Source organism: Bombina bombina, chromosome 7 (assembly GCF_027579735.1).
Source record: "Bombina bombina isolate aBomBom1 chromosome 7, aBomBom1.pri, whole genome shotgun sequence".
NCBI lineage: Eukaryota > Metazoa > Chordata > Amphibia > Anura > Bombinatoridae > Bombina > Bombina bombina.
The window spans coordinates 250,488,653-250,507,047 of record NC_069505.1 but is presented as its reverse complement, the minus strand read 5'-3'; the positions used below and the strand labels follow the sequence as shown (position 1 = coordinate 250,507,047).

The 18,395-nt window shown below is 38.6% G+C and overlaps 1 protein-coding gene across 2 annotated transcripts in view; it reads left to right on the top strand.

Moving 5' to 3' along the window:
• EOGT (EGF domain specific O-linked N-acetylglucosamine transferase) overlaps window positions 1-18,395 on the top strand; it is a 198,417-nt gene that overhangs the window by 7,752 nt on the left and 172,270 nt on the right. For both annotated transcript variants that reach the window (XM_053720694.1, XM_053720693.1), the window contains exons 3-5: window positions 2,096-2,196; window positions 8,391-8,499; window positions 14,071-14,165. In XM_053720694.1, coding sequence (XP_053576669.1) covers window positions 2,096-2,196; window positions 8,391-8,499; window positions 14,071-14,165 — 305 coding nt within the window. The remainder of the gene's footprint in view (window positions 1-2,095; window positions 2,197-8,390; window positions 8,500-14,070; window positions 14,166-18,395) is intronic.

Below are 18,395 nucleotides of genomic sequence, written 5' to 3'. Positions count from 1 at the left end.
TCATCTCTAGAGTAACAGTGCACTACTAGGACATAGCTGAGCACATCTGATGAGCCAATGACAAGAGACACATATTTGTTGCCACCAATCAACAGCTAGCTCCAAGCTGTGCATTGATGCTCCTGAGCCTTCCTACCTGTTTTGCAACAAAGGATACAAAGATAACAAAATACATTTGGTTATAGAAGTAAATTAAAAGTGTCTTAAAAGAACATTCTGTATCTAAATCATGAAATTTGTATTTTGACTTTCATGTCCTTTTTTATGACTACACAATAAACTAACTGTAATTCAAATTTTTATCAATACACTTTAAGTGAAATTTAATGACTCAGAGCATGAAATTATAAAAACCTTTTCAACTGACTTATTGATATTAATGATTTATCAAATGTACACCTCGCTCTAATTATATATATATATATATATATATATATATATATATATATATATATATCTATCTATCTATCTATCCTTTGTTAAACCTACCTCCTCTCCATGAGCATACTGAAGTAGACTCAGGAGTGTATATGTCTTGTAAGCACTATATGGCACCAGTGTTTGCAGCAATTTTATAAATACAGTGCTCAAGACGTGCACACTTTTTAAAAATCTACCTCAGTATGCTCTCATGGAAGATTTGATGATAAAAGCAAATTAGAAAGTTTTTACAAACGCACGTTACATCTGAACCATGAAAGTTTAATTTTGTCTTCCATGAACCCATTACAGAATTTGCACAGGAAGTTTTGATATTTTATATAAATGTTTAATAGTTTTGAGTGGTAACCAATAGAGAGATCTGCACTCAGGCTTCCGAAAAAACAGATTTGTCCAAATTTATGCCAATTTGGTGATTCATTGTATGATGAAACAAACAAAAATGGATGACTGCTTAAAGGGACACTGAACCCAAATTTGTTCTTTCATGATTCAGATAGAGCATGCAATTTTAGGCAACTTTCTAATTTACTCCTATTATCAATTTTTTTTGTTCTCTTGCTATCTTTACTTTAAAAGCAGGAATGCAAATCTTAGCAGCCAGCCCATTTTAGGTTCAGCACCATGGATTTTTAAATAAAGATAGCAAGAGAACCATGAAAAATTGATAATAGGAGTAAATTATAAAGTTGCTTAAAATTGCTGCTCTATCTGAATCATGAAAGAAAAAAATTGGGTTTATTGTCCCTTTAACCAAAAATATTTGTTCTTTCCTATCGTTTGCCACCAAAAAAGGAGCATTTAGGGGCAGGGAAGCAGGAAATGAGCTATATATTTTTGTCTAATCATCTTATTAGTTTGTAATGATGTACAGGGGGTCTGACCAATCATGTGTCAGTGTCCCCTGTCCAATCCTACCTTAGTATAACTAACAACTGATGTTTAGGGCAGACAGGCAATAAATCTTGCTTTTAGTCATATAGACTTGTCCAATCAAGCCTTAACCTGCCACAGGAAGCTGGGAGACTAGGGGACGCTCAGCCATTGTCAGTCACTTTGACTAAAAAGGGTCAGATGCAAATGCAAAGTCAGGAGGTCCAGAGGTAGGCTGCAACAATTAGATCGCAATCCTTTACAGTGTTATCCCCAGGATCTTTTTAACGGGGGCACCACCTGGCTGATTTTACTGACCACCTGGCTAAAATTATAGCCAGTATTAATCTTAAATTAGCAAATTATCATTAAATACATTAAATTATGCAATTAATTTGTGCTTTAAATAGCAGAACTTGGCAATGCCACCGGACTGGCAAAATTAGCCGTGGGGAACACTGCTTCAGAAAAGCTTATTAAATTATGTAATTACAAAAATCCCCGTAGACTTTAATGGTGAATTTTCTAGAAAAATCATTAGATAAACTTTTTATAAAGGAATGTAATTGACCCCTATGTGTCCTGTTGGCATTAAAAAGATAGGTTTGAATTTTTTTAATGTAAGACTTTTGTTAAAATTCATTCTAAATTTGTTGTTCCCTTTAGACATAACAGTAACAAATCCAAAACCAATATTTGGCCGAACCGAATGTTCTGAGTAATACCAGTGCACAAGTCTAGTAACCAACATACCAGAAATAAGAATGTGCTTGTTTTGTAGAAAGAACTGACAAAGCTGGAGTCGTGCTGGGGTTATGAGTCTTCATGCAGCGAGGAGAACCGGTTTAGCTTCCCAGTTTGTGACCATGTGGACTTTGGTTGGTAAGTTTTACAGCCTCTCAGTGAGCTACAATATTCTATATTTTATAGGATTAGATGTATTTACGACACATTTAATAGTCAAACTGAAAAGTGCATTGTATTGTTAAATATAAGCACTTGTGCAATATACTTGTAATAGCAAAATGCTTGTTGTAAGAGGTGGTACAAACCCAAAGAGAGAGCACAATAGTGTAATACCAAATGGGAAATACTCACAGGGTTTACAGCATCTTAGCAGATGTCAGTTCAGATGTTCTGGGCAAATTAGCTGCTTCCCAGTTATTTGTCGTCCTGTGAGCAAATCCTTCTATTTGTTATCAGGATAATAAACTACAGTGAGGGTGTGATCTAATCAAGGTTCCCTTTAATGCTGTATAATAGCAGCAACCGTACAAGTTATATTCCCACTAAATAATAGCTCATTACCGAGGGCAACCAATAGATCACTTACCAAACACTTTCATCAAATAGAATAGGTGTGGAGCACAACACTTAAAGGGGCTGTTTACTCTAAACCCCCCCCCCCCCCATTTAATTTGTTCCCAATGATCTATTTTACCTGCTGGAGTGTATTAATTTGTTAACAAATTCCACCTTTGCCTTGATTTTGGCACTTGACATAGCTGATTTTGCCTGTAATATCCCAACCTATACCAAATGTTTCTATACTTAAAGGGCCATTATGCACTCATTTTTTCTTTGCATAAATGTTTTGTAGATTATCTATTTATAAAGCCCATAAAGTTTTTTTTTTTTTTAAATGTATAGTTTTGCTTATTTTTAAATAACATTGCTCTGATTTTCAGACTCCTAACCAAGCCCCAAAGTTTTGTGAGAATACCGTCAGCTACCTACTCCAGCTTGCTCCTGTTTATGTAAAGGATCTTTTCATATGCAAATGAAGGGGGAGGGGGGAGTGTCTTATTTACCACTTGCAGTGGGCTTTCCAACAACCTTTTCAACAGAGCTAAACTGAGAGCTTCTAAGTAAGTTTTTAAACAGTTTTATACTGGATTTTTATATCAGTATCTGCATCTTATTTTTTTATAGTAGTGTCTATTACATGCAGTTATATGAAAATGAGTGTATACTGTCCCTTTAAGTATAGGCTATTGACACAGCCAGCAGAAGAAATGTCACTCCCAGTGGAGAGTAGAAGCCACAAAGTTCTAAAATGTTTATTTTCAATTATTCTTCCTAAGTGACAGAGATAAGAAAATGAAGCATTTGAGTGATATTAAGGATATCTGATCCCTCTACAAGCTTAGCCTATTTTCATGGGTTGTGGTTTTGAAGAACAAATCCAGCTATTTAATTTGCAAAAGAAACATAAAAGAGCAATGCCTCATACATTTTATACTCTGCAGCTGGTAAAGCAACACATTATGGGAAACCCAATTTTACAGTATACTGTCCCTTTAAGGTAAATGTAAAACCTAATTGTATTGCAACGCGTGTCACAGTACACAGACTATTTCATCAGGTGTCACACTGTTTAGTTAACACTATTTAGTGGCACCTCAAGTTCTTTATAAATCTAGTAAAAACTATCGGTATTTAAGGTGCATAAATACTTAGGGTATGCCCCATGCATTCAATCTACTGTGCTTGTGCGGAGAGCCAGCGTGCCTTACGTCAGAGTCATTTTACGTCACGTAAGCCAGGGGCAGCTCTCTGAGTGTCCTCTGTGCAGCAGTATGACATTTTACACAACTTTCCAATTCTAGCTCAGGAGTGTTCACGTGTCTATAGCCATCTGACAGCAGTATTTGCAACAGTGTTTATAGCAGTGTTATATTTTCAGTTAAAGGTAACACAAAATATCATTTTGTCCCATGTACTCTCCCTATTTGCTACATTACACTAAAAGTTGAATTCTAGCAATTCCACTGAAAGTGAAGGTCAATTTTGATGAATTAGTGCCTGGTTTTTAATAATCCTATTAAAAACAAGGGCACTTTAATTCATCAAAATTAATATTTCATTGTTTTCTTCAAAAACTTACCTTTTAATGCTGGCAGCAGCGCCAGCACTTCCTCCGCCCATCGCAAGCCGTCTTCGAGGGTCCAAAATGACGAATCCGGCTTCCTCCAATAACGGCATTGCATCAGGCAAAGATTCCCCCGGGGAAGCCGTGATTGGAGGAAGCCGGATCCGTCATTTCTGATTTCTGCAGAGTCTTCTGACGGCCGAGGGAATCGCTGGAGCGGCTGCCAGGATTAAAAGGTAAGTTTTTGAAGAAATTGAGTGAAATGTCAATTTTGATGAATTAAAGTGCCCTTGTTTTTAATAGGATTATTAAAAACCGGGCACTAATTCATCAAAATTGACATTCACTTGAACTATAAGCATTTTCATCAAATTCTCAGCAGTTTATAGATTTTCCAATTTAAAGGGACAGTATACACTCATTTTCATATAACTGCATGTAATAGACCCTACTATAAGGAATAAGATGCACAGATACTGAAATAAAAATCCAGTATAAAACTGTTTTAAAACTTATGGCTAGATTACGAGTTTTGCAGTATGAGTGAAAAAAACAGCGTTATGGCTCTTTTTCACTACCGCTGGTATTACGAGTCTTGCAGGTTTAGCTGTCCCGCACACTTTTTTGGCCGTAAAGAAACGTAAGTACCGCAGCTTTCCAAAAGTCCTTTTTCAATGGGACTTCCCTTGCGCCGGTATTACGAACTTGCCTGTGAGGCCAAAAAGTGAGCGGTACAGCCTATAACTACAAGATCCATATCGTAAACTGAAAGTCAGTAGTTATGGGTTTTATGCTACAATGCCGTAACATAAAACTCATAACTAAAGTGCTAAAAAGTACACTAACACCCATGAACTACCTATTAACCGCTAAACCGAGGCCCTCCCGCATTGCAAACACTAAAATAAAATTATTAGCCCCTAATCTGCCGCTACGGACATCGCTGCCACTATAATAAACGTATTAACCCCTAAACCGCCGCACTCCAGCTAGTTAAATATTATTAACCCCTAATCTGCTGTCCCTAACATCGCCGCCACTATACTAAAGTTATTAACTCCTAACCCTAACACCCCTAACTTCAATATAATTAAAATCAATCTAAATAAAAAATAATATCATTAACTAAATCCTATTTAAAACTAAATACTTACCTGTAAAATAAAACCTAAGCTAGCTACAATATAACTAATAGTTACATTGTAGCTATCTTAGGTTTTATTTTTATTTCACAGCTAAGTTTTGTATTTATTTTAACTAGGTAGACTAGTTAGTAAATAGTTATTAACTATTTACTAACTACCTAGCTAAAATAAATACAAATTTACCTGTAAAATAAAACCTAACCTGTCTTACACTAACACCTAACCTTACACTACAGTTAAATAAATTACATCAATTAAATACAATTAACTAAATTACAAAGAAAAACAAAACGCTAAATTACACAAAATAAAAAATAAATGATCAAATATTTAAACTAATTACACCTAATCTAATAGCCCTATCAAAATAAAAAAGCCCCACCAAAATAAAAAAAAACCTAGCCTACACTAAACTGCCAATGGCCCTTAAAAATAAAACCTAAGATAGATACAATGTAACTATTAGTTATATTGTAGCTAGCTTAGGGTTTATTTAACAGGTAAGTATTTAGTTTTAAATAGGAATTATTTAGTTAATGATAGTAATTTTTATTTAGATTTATTTTAATTATATTAAAGTTAGTGGGTGTTAGGGTTAGGGTTAGGTTTAGGGGTTTATAACTTTAGTATAGTGGTGGCGACGTTGGGGGCGGCAGATTAGGGGTTATTAAATTTAGGTAGGTGGCGAAGACATTGGGGCAGCAGATTAGGGGTTAGTAAGTGTAGGTGGGTGGCGGTGACATTGGAGACGGCAGATTAGGGGTTAATAAGTGTTATGTAGGTGGCTGCGATGTCGGGGGCGGCAGATTAGGGGTTAATAAGTGTAATGTAGGTGTCGGCGATTTCCGGGGCAGCAGATTAGGGGTGTTTAGACTTGGGGTTTATGTTAGGGTGTTAAACATAACTTTCTTTCCCCATAGGAATCAATGGGGCTGCGTTACGGAGCTTTACGCTCCTTTATTGCAGGTGTTAGGCTTTTTTTTAGTCTATGGGGAAATCGTGCACGAGCACGTAAAACCAACTCAAAGCAGCGCTGGTATTGGAGTGCGGTATGGAGCTCAATTTTGCTCAATGCTCACATATTGCCTGCTAACGCCGGGTTTATGAAAACCTGTAATAGCAGCGATATAGGGAGGTGAGCGGTGGAAATAATTTGCAAGTTAGTACCGAGCCACATTTACCGCAAAACTCGTAATCTAGCCGTTACTTAGAAGCTCTCAGTTGAGCTCTGTTGAAAAGGTAGCTGGAAAGCCCACTGCAAGTGGGAAATAAGACTCTCCCCCCCTCCCCCTTCCTTTGCATATGAAAAGACCCTTTACACAAACTGCAGCAAGCTGGAGTAGGTATCTGACGGTATTCTCCTAAAACTTTGGGGCTTGGTTAGGAGTCTGAAAATCAGAGGAATGATAATGTGGTCGTCATCTGCACAATGTGACTTACAAACACTGAGCTGATTGTACTACCCCCTTCACTTAAAGGGGCATGAAACCCAATTTTTTTCTTTCATGATTCAGACAGAGCATGTGCTTTTAACCCTTTAGCTGCTAAGCCATTTCCCACCTGGGTGCTAAGCTGGATTTTTTTTTTTTTACTTTTTTTAAATATATTTATTTTTTACTTTTCTTTCCAGATCCCCAAGACTTATACCGTTGGAAAGGTTAGGCGATTACCTTTCCAACGGTGGGTCTTGGGGATCTGTAGCTGCTCCTAAGCAGCATGCCCCCATTTCCCTATATTGTCCATTGTTAATTTTAAATAAAGTTGCGCGCAAATCGTGAAGCCCCATCGATGCTTCTCACTATTTAGGCCAGATCGATGGGGTGGGTGTAGGTGGGAGCCCCCAGATTGCCCTTAAGGTGGGTGAGTGCTAGCGACGGCTATGAGCCGTTGTCAGCACCTGACTGGGACAATTTGCGACGGCTCAGAGCCGTCGTTGGTACTCAAAGGGCTAAACAACTTTCTAATTTACTTCTATTATCAAATTTGCAATTTTTTTTGTTCTCTTGGAATCTTTTGTTGAAAAGTAGTGACGTAAGTTCAAGAGCATGCATGTGTCTGGGGCACTATGAAGCAGCAGTTTTGCAAGAACATTATCCATTAGCAAGAGCACTATATGGCAGCACTATTTTCTGCCATGCAGTGCTGCAGATGCCTACCTAGGTATCTCTTTAACATTAAATTGTATGCTCTGTCTGAATCACATAAGAAAATGTATGGGGCTCATATCCCTTTAAGGGCATTAACAAGGTGGCTGAGCTGCTGCAGGGAACTTAAAGGGAACTGGATGAGGAGGGGGGAAACTAGTCAAACCCCTTAATCTCATCTCTGTTTATCCGTGTAAACCCCCAAAACAAGGCAATCGGCCGCTTGGGATAAAAAGTAAAAGCACAGATAAATAACTGTACCCAAAGACCCTAATGTATATGAGGTGACCCCTTCTTCTTCATACAGCGGAGTCTAAAACAAAACCACACACACTTTATTTATTAAAAACTAAATTCCTTTATTTTACACCTTTTGTAGTTCAGTTCTCACATGATAAATACATAAAATAATGGTGCAGTTTAAATCGTCTGGTTCTGTTCAAAAAAATAATATATAAGTGTGGGTTTCTCACTGGAAAATGACCTACAGAAGAAATTAAAGGGACATGAAACCCAAAATGTTTCTTTCATGATTCAGACAGAGTTTCCACTTTACTTCTATTATCAAATTTGCTTTGTTCACTTATTATTCTTTGTTGAAGGCATACCTAGATAGGTAGCGTGCACTTGTCTGGAGAACTGACAGAAAATAGTGCTTGCTAATGTATAACATTGTTGCAAAACTGCAGCCATATAGTACTGCAGACTGATTTTCAATAAAGGATAGCAAGAAAACAAAGACCATTTGGTAATAGAAGTACGTTTGAAAGCTTTTTAAAACCGAATCATGAAAGAAACATTTGGGGTTTTATGTCCCTTTAAATGTGAGCAACATCTAAAACCCCCAAAACAGCTGAACATATGGGTGGGAAATAGCTGGGCAGTTAATGGTTAAATCGTTTTGTTATTCTGCAGGGTGAAGAGCATTGGGGCTGCTCAGAAGGAATTTTGGACACAAGCAGATTTTGGATACGTAAAGGAGCGAAGGGATGAAACGCAAATATTATGTCACCCTCAGGAACCAGTAAGTGCTCTCCTGCCTGATATAAACCCACAAATATTATGTCACCCTCGAGAACCAGTAAGTGCTCTCCTGTCTGATATAAACCCACAAATATTATGTCACCCTCAGGAACTAGTAAGTGCTCTCCTGCCTGATATAAACCCACAAATATTATGTCACCCTCAGGAACCAGTAAGTGCTCTCCTGTCTGATATAAACCCACAAATATTATGTCACCCTCAGGAACCAGTAAGTGCTCTCCTGTCTGATATAAACCCACAAATATTATGTCACCCTCAGGAACCAGTAAGTGCTCTCCTGCCTGATATAAACCCACAAATATTATGTCACCCTCAGGAACCAGTAAGTGCTCTCCTGCCTGATATAAACCCACAAATATTATGTCACCCTCAGGAACCAGTAAGTGCTCTCCTGCCTGATATAAACCCACAAATATGTCACCCTCAGGAACCAGTAAGTGCTCTCCTGTCTGATATAAACCCACAAATATTATGTCACCCTCAGGAACCAGTAAGTGCTCTCCTGCCTGATATAAACCCACAAATATTATGTCACCCTCAGGAACCAGTAAGTGCTCTCCTGCCTGATATAAACCCACAAATATTATGTCACCCTCAGGAACCAGTAAGTGCTCTCCTGCCTGATATAAACCCACAAATATGTCACCCTCAGGAACCAGTAAGTGCTCTCCTGCCTGATATAAACCCACAAATATTATGTCACCCTCAGGAACCAGTAAGTGCTCTCCTGTCTGATATAAACCCACAAATATTATGTCACCCTCAGGAACCAGTAAGTGCTCTCCTGCCTGATATAAACCCACAAATATTATGTCACCCTCAGGAACCAGTAAGTGCTCTCCTGCCTGATATAAACCCACAAATATTATGTCACCCTCAGGAACCAGTAAGTGCTCTCCTGCCTGATATAAACCCACAAATATTATGTCACCCTCAGGAACCAGTAAGTGCTCTCCTGTCTGATATAAACCCACAAATATTATGTCACCCTCAGGAACCAGTAAGTGCTCTCCTGCCTGATATAAACCCACAAATATTATGTCACCCTCAGGAACCAGTAAGTGCTCTCCTGCCTGATATAAACCCACAAATATTATGTCACTCTCAGGAACCAGTAAGTGCTCTCCTGTCTGATATAAACCCACAAATATTATGTCACCCTCAGGAACCAGTAAGTGCTCTCCTGCCTGATATAAACCCACAAATATTATGTCACCCTCAGGAACCAGTAAGTGCTCTCCTGCCTGATATAAACCCAGTCACTGTTCTATCTGCAGAGACTTAGTTGTGAAGATTACAAAATAACAAACGCTGAAGTTTAGGGGTAAATTTACCCTCCCTGCAGTGAACCTGTCCGTCTGCAGTCGCCGCGTGTGATGTATCATTTGCACAAGAGGATTCTTATGCGATGCCGCCCCCTGATCCGGCGCATGCCCTAGAGCAGGGAAGGTCAGTCACCCAGAATGAGCGAGTGTTGGGGTGACTGATCTCACCACTTCTGAGTTGGCGAAGAGGAAAGAAGATGCAGTTTTTGCTTCATAAATATGTGGCAGCTCACTCACTTGTGCCAATCTGCTCCACATAGCTGGAAAAGCCGCATATGGAACTTAAAGGGAACTTAAACACTAAAAATATTCTCTAAGCACTATATCAAGGTTATTTCCTGCCCACCTCTAGTCATGGGTGGCCGCCATGTTGAAACCTAGCTTTCACTACATTCCAGTGCTGATGTGTTTGCGCATGTGCAGTAACTCTACTTCACATACCCCAGTGTAAACTAGGTTCCACAATGACAGCACCCATGATTAGAGGGAGGTGCATGAAATGTATTTAGCATTTAGTGTCCCTTTAATAAATCTACCCCATAGGCTTCTGAATAAGTCATAGTTATTGAGCCAATCAGGAGCTGCATACTCATATAGACACCAATCACTGGTTTACTAGGGATTGATGCAAGAGGGTGCCTGGAACACATGCTTAAAGGGACAGTAAACACTTTGTAATGATTTGATTCCTCTTACAATAAATTAACATACTTGGTAAGTTTAAAAATGTTTTGAACAACTTATCACTTTGTTTGCTGCAGCTGTTTTTCAGTAACAATCTCCACCCACTGCTTGCCTTGTGGGGAGGAGCAAATCTGGGTTTTTTAATGCAATAGACCAGACTTGCCACAGTCATTGTGTTGTCAAACTCACCCACCACTTACTTAGAGGCCTCAGCAGAAATGATAAGATAAAACACTGCACATTAAAGAGGCCTCACGCTCCATATGGAGCTTGATAAATGTGCCCCAGTATCTCTGAAAATTGTTATTGTTTAAAAAGAGAGCTAATCCCTTTATTAGCCATTCCCCAGTTTTGCACAACCAACACAGTTATAGTAATACACTTTTTACCTCTGTGATTACCTTGTATCTAAGCCTCTGCAGACTGCTCCTTATCTCAGTTATATAAATATACTTTTTACCTCTGTGATTACCTTGTATCTAAGCCTCGGCAGACTGCTCCTTATCTCAGTTATATTAATATACTTTTCACCTCTGTGGTTACCCTGTATCTAAGCCTCTGCAGACTGCTCCTTATCTCAGTTATATTAATACACTTTTTACCTCTGTGATTACCTTGTAGCTAACCCTCTGCAGACTGCTCCTTATCTTAGTTATATTAATATACTTTTTACCTATGTGATGACCTTGTATCTAAGCCTCTGCAGATTGCCCCTTATCTCAGTTATATTAATATACTTTTTACCTCTGTGATTATCTTGTATCTAACTCTCTGCAGACTGCTCCTTATCTCAGTTATATTAATATACGTTTTACCTCTGTGATTACCTTGTATCTAAACCTCTGCAGACTGCCCCTTATCTCAGTTATATTAATATACTTTTTACCTCTGTGATTAACTTGTATCTAATCCTCTGCAGACTGCTCATTATCTCAGTTATATTAATATACTGTTTACCTGTGTGATTACCTTGTATCTAACCCTCTGCAGACTGCTCCTTATCTCAGTTATATTAATATACTTTTTACCTCTGTGTATACCTTGTATCTAACCCTCTGCAGACTGCTCCCTTATCTCATTTATATTAATATACTTTTTACCTCTGTGATTACCTTGTATCTAAGCCTCTGCAGACTGCCCCTTATCTCAGTTATATTAATATACTTTTTACCTCTGTGATTAACTTGTATCTAACCATCTGCAGACTGCTCCTTATCTCAGTTATATTAATATACTTTTTACCTCTGTGATTACCTTGTATCTAAGCCTCTGCAGACTGCCCCTTATCTTAGTTAAAATAATAAACTTTTTACCTCTGTGATTACCTTGTATCTAAGCCTCTGCAGACTGCCCCTTATCTCCGTTATATTAATAAACTTTTTACCTCTGTGATTACCTTGTATCTAACCCTCTGCAGACTGCTCCTTATCTCAGTTATATTAATATACTTTTTACCTCTGTGATTACCTTGTATCTAAGCCTCTGCAGACTGCCCCTTATCTCAGTTATATTAATATACTTTTTACCTCTGTGATTACCTTGTATCTAAGCCTATGCAGACTGCCCCTTATCTCATTTATATTAATAAAGTTTTTACCTCTGTGATTACCTTGTATCTAAGCCTCTGCAGACTGCCCCTTATCTCAGTTATATTAATATACTTTTTACCTCTGTGATTACCCTGTATCTAACCCTCTGCAGACTGCCCCTTATCTCAGTTATATTAATATACTTTTTACCTCTGTGATTACCTTGTATCTAAGCCTATGCAGACTGCCCCTTATCTCATTTATATTAATAAAGTTTTTACCTCTGTGATTACCTTGTATCTAAGCCTCTGCAGACTGCCCCTTATCTCAGTTATATTAATATACTTTTTACCTCTGTGATTACCCTGTATCTAACCCTCTGCAGACTGCTCCTTTTCTCAGTTCTATTAATATACTTTTTACCTCTGTGATTACCTTGTATCTAAGCCTCTGCAGACTGCCCCCTTATCTCAGTTATATTAATATACTTTTTACCTCTGTGATTAACTTGTATCTAATCCTCTGCAGACTGCTCCTTATCTCAGTTATATTAATATACTTTTTACCTCTGTGTATACCTTGTATCTAACCCTCTGCAGACTGCTCCCTTATCTCATTTATATTAATATACTTTTTACCCCTGTGATTGTCTTGTATCTAAGCCTCTGCAGACTGCCCCTTATCTCAGTTATATTAATATACTTTTTTCCTCTGTGATTACCTTGTATCTAAGCCTCTGCAGACTGCCCCTTATCTCAGTTATATTAATATACTTTTTACCTCTGTGATTTTCTTGTATCTAACTCTCTGCAGACTGCTTCTTATCTGTTATATTAATATACTTTTTACCTCTGTGTATACCTTGTATCTAAGCCTCTGCAGACTGCCCCTTATCTCAGTTATATTAATATACTTTTTACCTCTGTGATTACCTTGTATCTAAGCCTCTGCAGACTGCCCCTTTTCTCAGTTATATTAATATACTTTTTACCTCTGTGATTACCTTGTATCTAAGCCTATGCAGACTGCTCCTTATCTCAGTTATATTAATACACTTTTTACCTCTGTGATTACCGTGTATCTAACCCTCTGCAGACTGTTCCTTATCTCAGTTACATTAATACACTTTTTACCTCTGTGATTATCTTGTATCTAAGCCTCTGCAGACTGCTCCCTTATCTCAGTTATATTAATACACTTTTTACCTATGTGATTACCTTGTATCTAAGCCTCTGCAGACTGCTCCTTATCTCAGTTATATTAATATACTTTTTACCTCTGTGATTACCTTGTATCTAAGCCTCTGCAGACTTCTCCTTATCTCAGTTATATTAATATAATTTTTACCTCTGTGATTACCTTGTATCTACGCCTCTGCAGACTGCCCCCTTATTTCAGTTATATTAATATATTTTTTACCTCTGTGATTACCTTGTATCTAAGCCTCTGCAGACTGATCCCTTATCTCAGTTATATTAATATACTTTTTACCTCTGTGATTACCTTGTATCTAAGCCTCAGCAGACTGCTCCTTATCTCAGTTATATAAATATACTTTTTACCTCGGTGATTACCCTGTATGTAAGCCTCTGCAGACTGCCCCCTTATCTCAGTTATATTAATATACTTTTTACCTCTGTGATTACCTTGTATCTAAGCCTCTGCAGACTGCTCCTTATCTCAGTTATATTAATATACTTTTCACCTCGTGATTACCCTGTATCTTAGCCTCTGCAGACTGCTCCGTATCTCAGTTATATTAATATACTTTTTACCTTAGTGATTACCTTGTATGTAAGCGTCTGCAGACTGCCCCTTATTTCAGTTCTTTTGAAAGACATCCATTTCAGCCAACATGCACAAAAAAAAGGTACAAAACGCAGTGATTCATTTGTGATTTTGATTTAAAATGACTTCATTGTCTGTTTAATATATATCTGCAAAGCTGCTGAGGAGGCAAATCACTGATGCCTTTCTGTCTAATACGTAACCTTTCTGTACCTTTATTCCCAGGGAGATTCCTTGTTGGCCTGTTCCAGCAACCTCCAGCACTGCAGAGCTACAAATATTTACCTTGATTTGAGAAAGTCAAGGAGAGGCCAAGACAGGTTATTATTGAAGATGTTCTGCAATACTCTGTGCTCAAGCAGCATGGCTTTGTATAACTCACAGAGCAAATCATTTAGTATATCTTCTTTTTGCTTCAGTGTGTGTGTGTGTGTATATATATATGTGTGTGTGTGTGTGTGTGTATATATGTATGTGCAGTGTGTATATATATATGTGTGTGTGTGTGTGTATATATATATATATATATATATATATATATATATGTGTATACAGGGAGTGCAGAATTATTAGGCAAGTTGTATTTTTGAGGATTAATTTTATTATTGAACAACAACCATGTTCTCAATGAACCCAAAAAACTCATTAATATCAAAGCTGAATAGTTTTGGAAGTAGTTTTTAGTTTGTTTTTAGTTATAGCTATTTTAGGGGGATATCTGTGTGTGCAGGTGACTATTACTGTGCATAATTATTAGGCAACTTAACAAAAAACAAATATATACCCATTTCAATTATTTATTTTTACCAGTGAAACCAATATAACATCTCAACATTCACAAATATACATTTCTGACATTCAAAAAAACAACAAAAATAAATCAGTGACCAATATAGCCACCTTTCTTTGCAAGGACACTCAAAAGCCTGCCATCCATGGATTCTGTCAGTGTTTTGATCTGTTCACCATCAACATTGCGTGCAGCAGCAACCACAGCCTCCCAGACACTGTTCAGAGAGGTGTACTGTTTTCCCTCCTTGTAAATCTCACATTTGATGATGGACCACAGGTTCTCAATGGGGTTCAGATCAGGTAAACAAGGAGGCCATGTCATTAGATTTTCTTCTTTTATACCCTTTCTTGCCAGCCACGCTGTGGAGTACTTGGACGCGTGTGATGGAGCATTGTCCTGCATGAAAATCATGTTTTTCTTGAAGGATGCAGACTTCTTCCTGTACCACTGCTTGAAGAAGGTGTCTTCCAGAAACTGGCAGTAGGACTGGGAGTTGAGCTTGACTCCATCCTCAACCCGAAAAGGCCCCACAAGCTCATCTTTGATGATACCAGCCCAAACCAGTACTCCACCTCCACCTTGCTGGCGTCTGAGTCGGACTGGAGCTCTCTGCCCTTTACCAATCCAGCCACGAGCCCATCCATCTGGCCCATCAAGACTCACTCTCATTTCATCAGTCCATAAAACCTTAGAAAAATCAGTCTTGAGATATTTCTTGGCCCAGTCTTGACGTTTCAGCTTGTGTGTCTTGTTCAGTGGTGGTCGTCTTTCAGCCTTTCTTACCTTGGCCATGTCTCTGAGTATTGCACACCTTGTGCTTTTGGGCACTCCAGTGATGTTGCAGCTCTGAAATATGGCCAAACTGGTGGCAAGTGGCATCTTGGCAGCTGCACGCTTGACTTTTCTCAGTTCATGGGCAGTTATTTTGCGCCTTGGTTTTTCCACACGCTTCTTGCGACCCTGTTGACTATTTTGAATGAAACGCTTGATTGTTCGATGATCACGCTTCAGAAGCTTTGAAATTTTAAGAGTGCTGCATCCCTCTGCAAGATATCTCACTATTTTTGACTTTTCTGAGCCTGTCAAGTCCTTCTTTTGACCCATTTTGCCAAAGGAAAGGAAGTTGCCTAATAATTATGCACACCTGATATAGGGTGTTGATGTCATTAGACCACACCCCTTCTCATTACAGAGATGCACATCACCTAATATGCTTAATTGGTAGTAGGCTTTCGAGCCTATACAGCTTGGAGTAAGACAACATGCATAAAGAGGATGATGTGGTCAAAATACTAATTTGCCTAATAATTCTGCACTCCCTGTATATATATATATATATGACACGATTCCCATACGTGGGACCACCTATCTCTCTGATCCTGGACCTATTGGAAAAATGCTTAACCTTGAATTATTTCCGTTTTGAAAACACATTTTACCAGCAATTGACAGGGACAGCCATGGGATCGAACATGGCCCCGTCATATGCCAACTTGTATATGGAACAGTTTGAACGTGAAACCATTGACATCTATAATATCGACACAGTGAAACACTACAAAAGGTACATTGACGATGTCTTTTTCATATGGCATGGCACAAAAGACGCTCTGGTGGATTGGGTCTCGCACATAAATGCGCTTGAGACCCCAATCAAATTTGAACTTAAATACGATGGGAATTACATTGACTTTCTAGACCTTAGGATTTACAAAAAACAAGGCACATTACTCAGAACTCTGTACACTAAACCAACTGACCGGAATTCAATACTCGAAGCATCCAGTAACCACCCTCCCCACACCAGAAAAGCAATTATAAAGTCACAAATGATTAGAGTGTTAAGAAACAATACTGAAGCCAGCAATCGTGAAACACAATTAAATATGATGACTGAAAAGTTCTTACAAAGGGGCTACAGTATGGAACTCATACAAAATGTTATTGCTGAGGTGGTCACTCATGGAATGAATCCGGTAGACCAACGGGAGCAGCCAAAGAGAGACAGGATGGTTTTCACCACGACCTTCAACAAAGGAAAGGACAAGATGGCTGATAATATCAGGAAGAGATGGGAGATCTTAACTACAGACCATACCCTACCATTTAAGCATATGGATCCTCCCATCATGGGTTACAGACGGGGAAGGAGCCTAAGAGACCTGCTCATGTCCACAGACCCCCAGCAGTGCTATAATAAACAACAATGGCTAAAGACTAAGAAAAAGGGTTGCTACAGGTGTCTGGGATGCACAACATGCAGTGGGATGATCCTGTGTAAAGTCTTCAGACATCCACACACAACCCAGAAATATACAATAAGACATTTCATTACCTGTACAACCTCTCATGTTATTTATCTGCTCAGCTGTTGTTGTGGCCTATTTTATGTAGGAAAAACGACGGACAACGCAAGACTCAGGATGGCGAACCACAGATCAGCCATAAGGAGTGCCCTGGACAAAGGGGTATCGGACCAACCCGTGGCACGCCATTTCCTTATGGCCAAACATAAGGTAACAGACCTAAGATTCGTCTTGATTGACCACGTTCCACCACTTAAACGAGGAGGTGACAGGGACAAAGCCTTACTTCAGTGTGAAACGAGGTGGATACACAGACTTGGTACCCTACATCCTAAGGGCCTAAATATGTCTAACGATTGGCATTGCTTCCTCTGATAACAGTGTGGAGTGGTTAAATACCACTGATCCCATACTTGTGAGGATTCACCCGTGGTGAATCACCCGCTATAGTGGGACACTTGATAGAGCTTGATATCCAACCAGGGATAGTCACTTTTAGCTCTGGGAGACACACTAAGATGGACCACCCTGATCTTGACTAGACATGAGGGTTGGAATACTAACCAGTGTGTTTCATGTTACATAATGTGATACACACTGGATTAGGCATCCTTGCCACTCATGAGTCTCTACTGTTGCCTTTTCACAGGTGGTTTAAACATGAGAATGAAGGGCACTTGGATCATGTTAGGGTACCATGACACCTCCCCGAACCTAGTATGAATATAACTCTCATTTCTCCATGGAGTCACCTGTCACCATCATGAATGGAATTCTATGACCACTATAATACCACCACCTTATAAAAGGAGGTAACACCTTATAATGACTTATATATGGACCAAAACTAAACTAGATTACATGCCCTTCCTTGATTGCCAATTATGAATAGTGAACCAATGATATTACTTGAGGTTCAGCTATATGGACACAATGGTATCCAGACACAAGGAGGTAATACTGTTAAACAAATGTTATGCTAACAAGTATCCTGAGATATATACTCATTGTGCTAGTCTGTATCAGATATATGCTTAAAATTGGAGTAACAATATGATATGCTACCTTATCTGATGAGGTATGGGGGATACCATAATGTGTAGGACCATGTTGTGTTGCTTCTAGTGGAAGTTTTAGTTGTATTTGTATTTACATTTAGTTTTATCTTTATGTACATTTTTGTTTTTTGAGTTTCTCATATGACCCATTTGCCATCACAGCTGCTGTAACCTAACAAGGGATTAACTACTAGAGCCTTAGCAACTACCCCACAATAGCTATATGGGTGACAATACACTTCAACTATGCACTATAAGTTGTGCAGTATGTAAATTATTCCCTACCGGAGGAAGCCTTAATACCTTGCCCTTTTACATCTGTTGTAACCGTTCTTATGACATTGGGTGAGCTACTGCTTTATTGTTACATGGCCACTTAACACTCACTAATGT